Raw genomic sequence first — 1090 nt, forward strand, 5'->3', positions numbered from 1 at the left:
CCCTCACCTCTGTCAGCTCCTAGTATGTTTGGTAAACGCCCAGGAATAGAGTCCTTCTTCTACAAAGGTTTTTTCCTCCCACAAGGTAAAGAGGTTTGGAATCATGAAAGCTTAGAAAATTGGAGTGCCTAGTTGTCATGAACTGCCATGTTTGTTGTTAAGATTAGTCATTTGATTGTCTCATGGATGTGCAATAGTGGTCACTGATGGGAAGAGCTATTAAAACTTTCCATTAGTTGATTTGTTCGGTAGCTTTCCATTTGAATTAAGCATATTTCTTGATAAAAGTTGCTTTGTTTGGTGGCAGATAGAGCATGTCTTAGCTTTTCACAAGAATTGAGCAGAGACAATATGTAAGTGACAGTAAAAGAGGTAGCTGATAGAAATTCTAATATGTTTAAGAGTGGAGTTCTCCATACAATTAACATCGCAAGGAAAAGTAAAAGAACAAAGTTTTTTAGTGCAAACCTTGTTTTTAGTACATGAATATAACTTATAAATCTTCAAGTGGCAATTTGTTTCTGAATATCAGACTTGCTGTCTTTTATGTGGGACTTTTTGTGTTACTCATTTTAGTTCCAAGCAAAATCTGAACACTAATAGTTACATCTGAAAAATATTCTCTAAGGCTTCAGGCTGATAGTGAAATATCTGTCTTGTAATATTGTTACTTTCTATATGTATGTTTTTATCTCTTTTCTCTCAAGAATAATTGTGATTGTAGGGAAAATTAGATAACATGGCTTCCAAAGTTTACATATTGTCATAAAAAGTGAATTACTAAGTTCAGATGTGGTGACATCATATACCTTGCTTTTAATTGTTTAGCTTGAAGATGGACCAACATGTTCTGGTCAGCACATGCCAGTACAATGTAGTAACAGTTTTCATCATTTTCCATATAGCATCCTAATTATTTACTCTCCCACACCAACTACCATTACCTTTATGATTTGTTTCCTTCATTTCTTTTGAAAAATACAATTACATTAATGTCTTCCAGTTCTTGTATCTACAATTTGTAAGCAGATAAAACCAAATAGTAGTATATACTTCTCTCAGTCCATACATAGACATAAAAAATTTAAGG

At 33.3% G+C, this 1090-nt stretch overlaps 1 protein-coding gene across 1 annotated transcript in view; it reads left to right on the forward strand.

Annotated features, from left to right (window-relative positions):
* The window catches only part of LOC119581700 (ankyrin-2-like), a gene marked incomplete at its 5' end in the record, with an annotated part of 102055 nt that overhangs the window by 77685 nt on the left and 23280 nt on the right, over nucleotides 1-1090 (forward strand). The window contains 1 exon segment of the mRNA XM_037929821.1: nucleotides 17-85. Within this exon segment, the coding sequence (XP_037785749.1) occupies nucleotides 17-85 (69 nt within the window).

This window comes from Penaeus monodon, chromosome 15, assembly GCF_015228065.2.
Source record: "Penaeus monodon isolate SGIC_2016 chromosome 15, NSTDA_Pmon_1, whole genome shotgun sequence".
Taxonomy (NCBI): Eukaryota; Metazoa; Arthropoda; class Malacostraca; order Decapoda; family Penaeidae; genus Penaeus; species Penaeus monodon.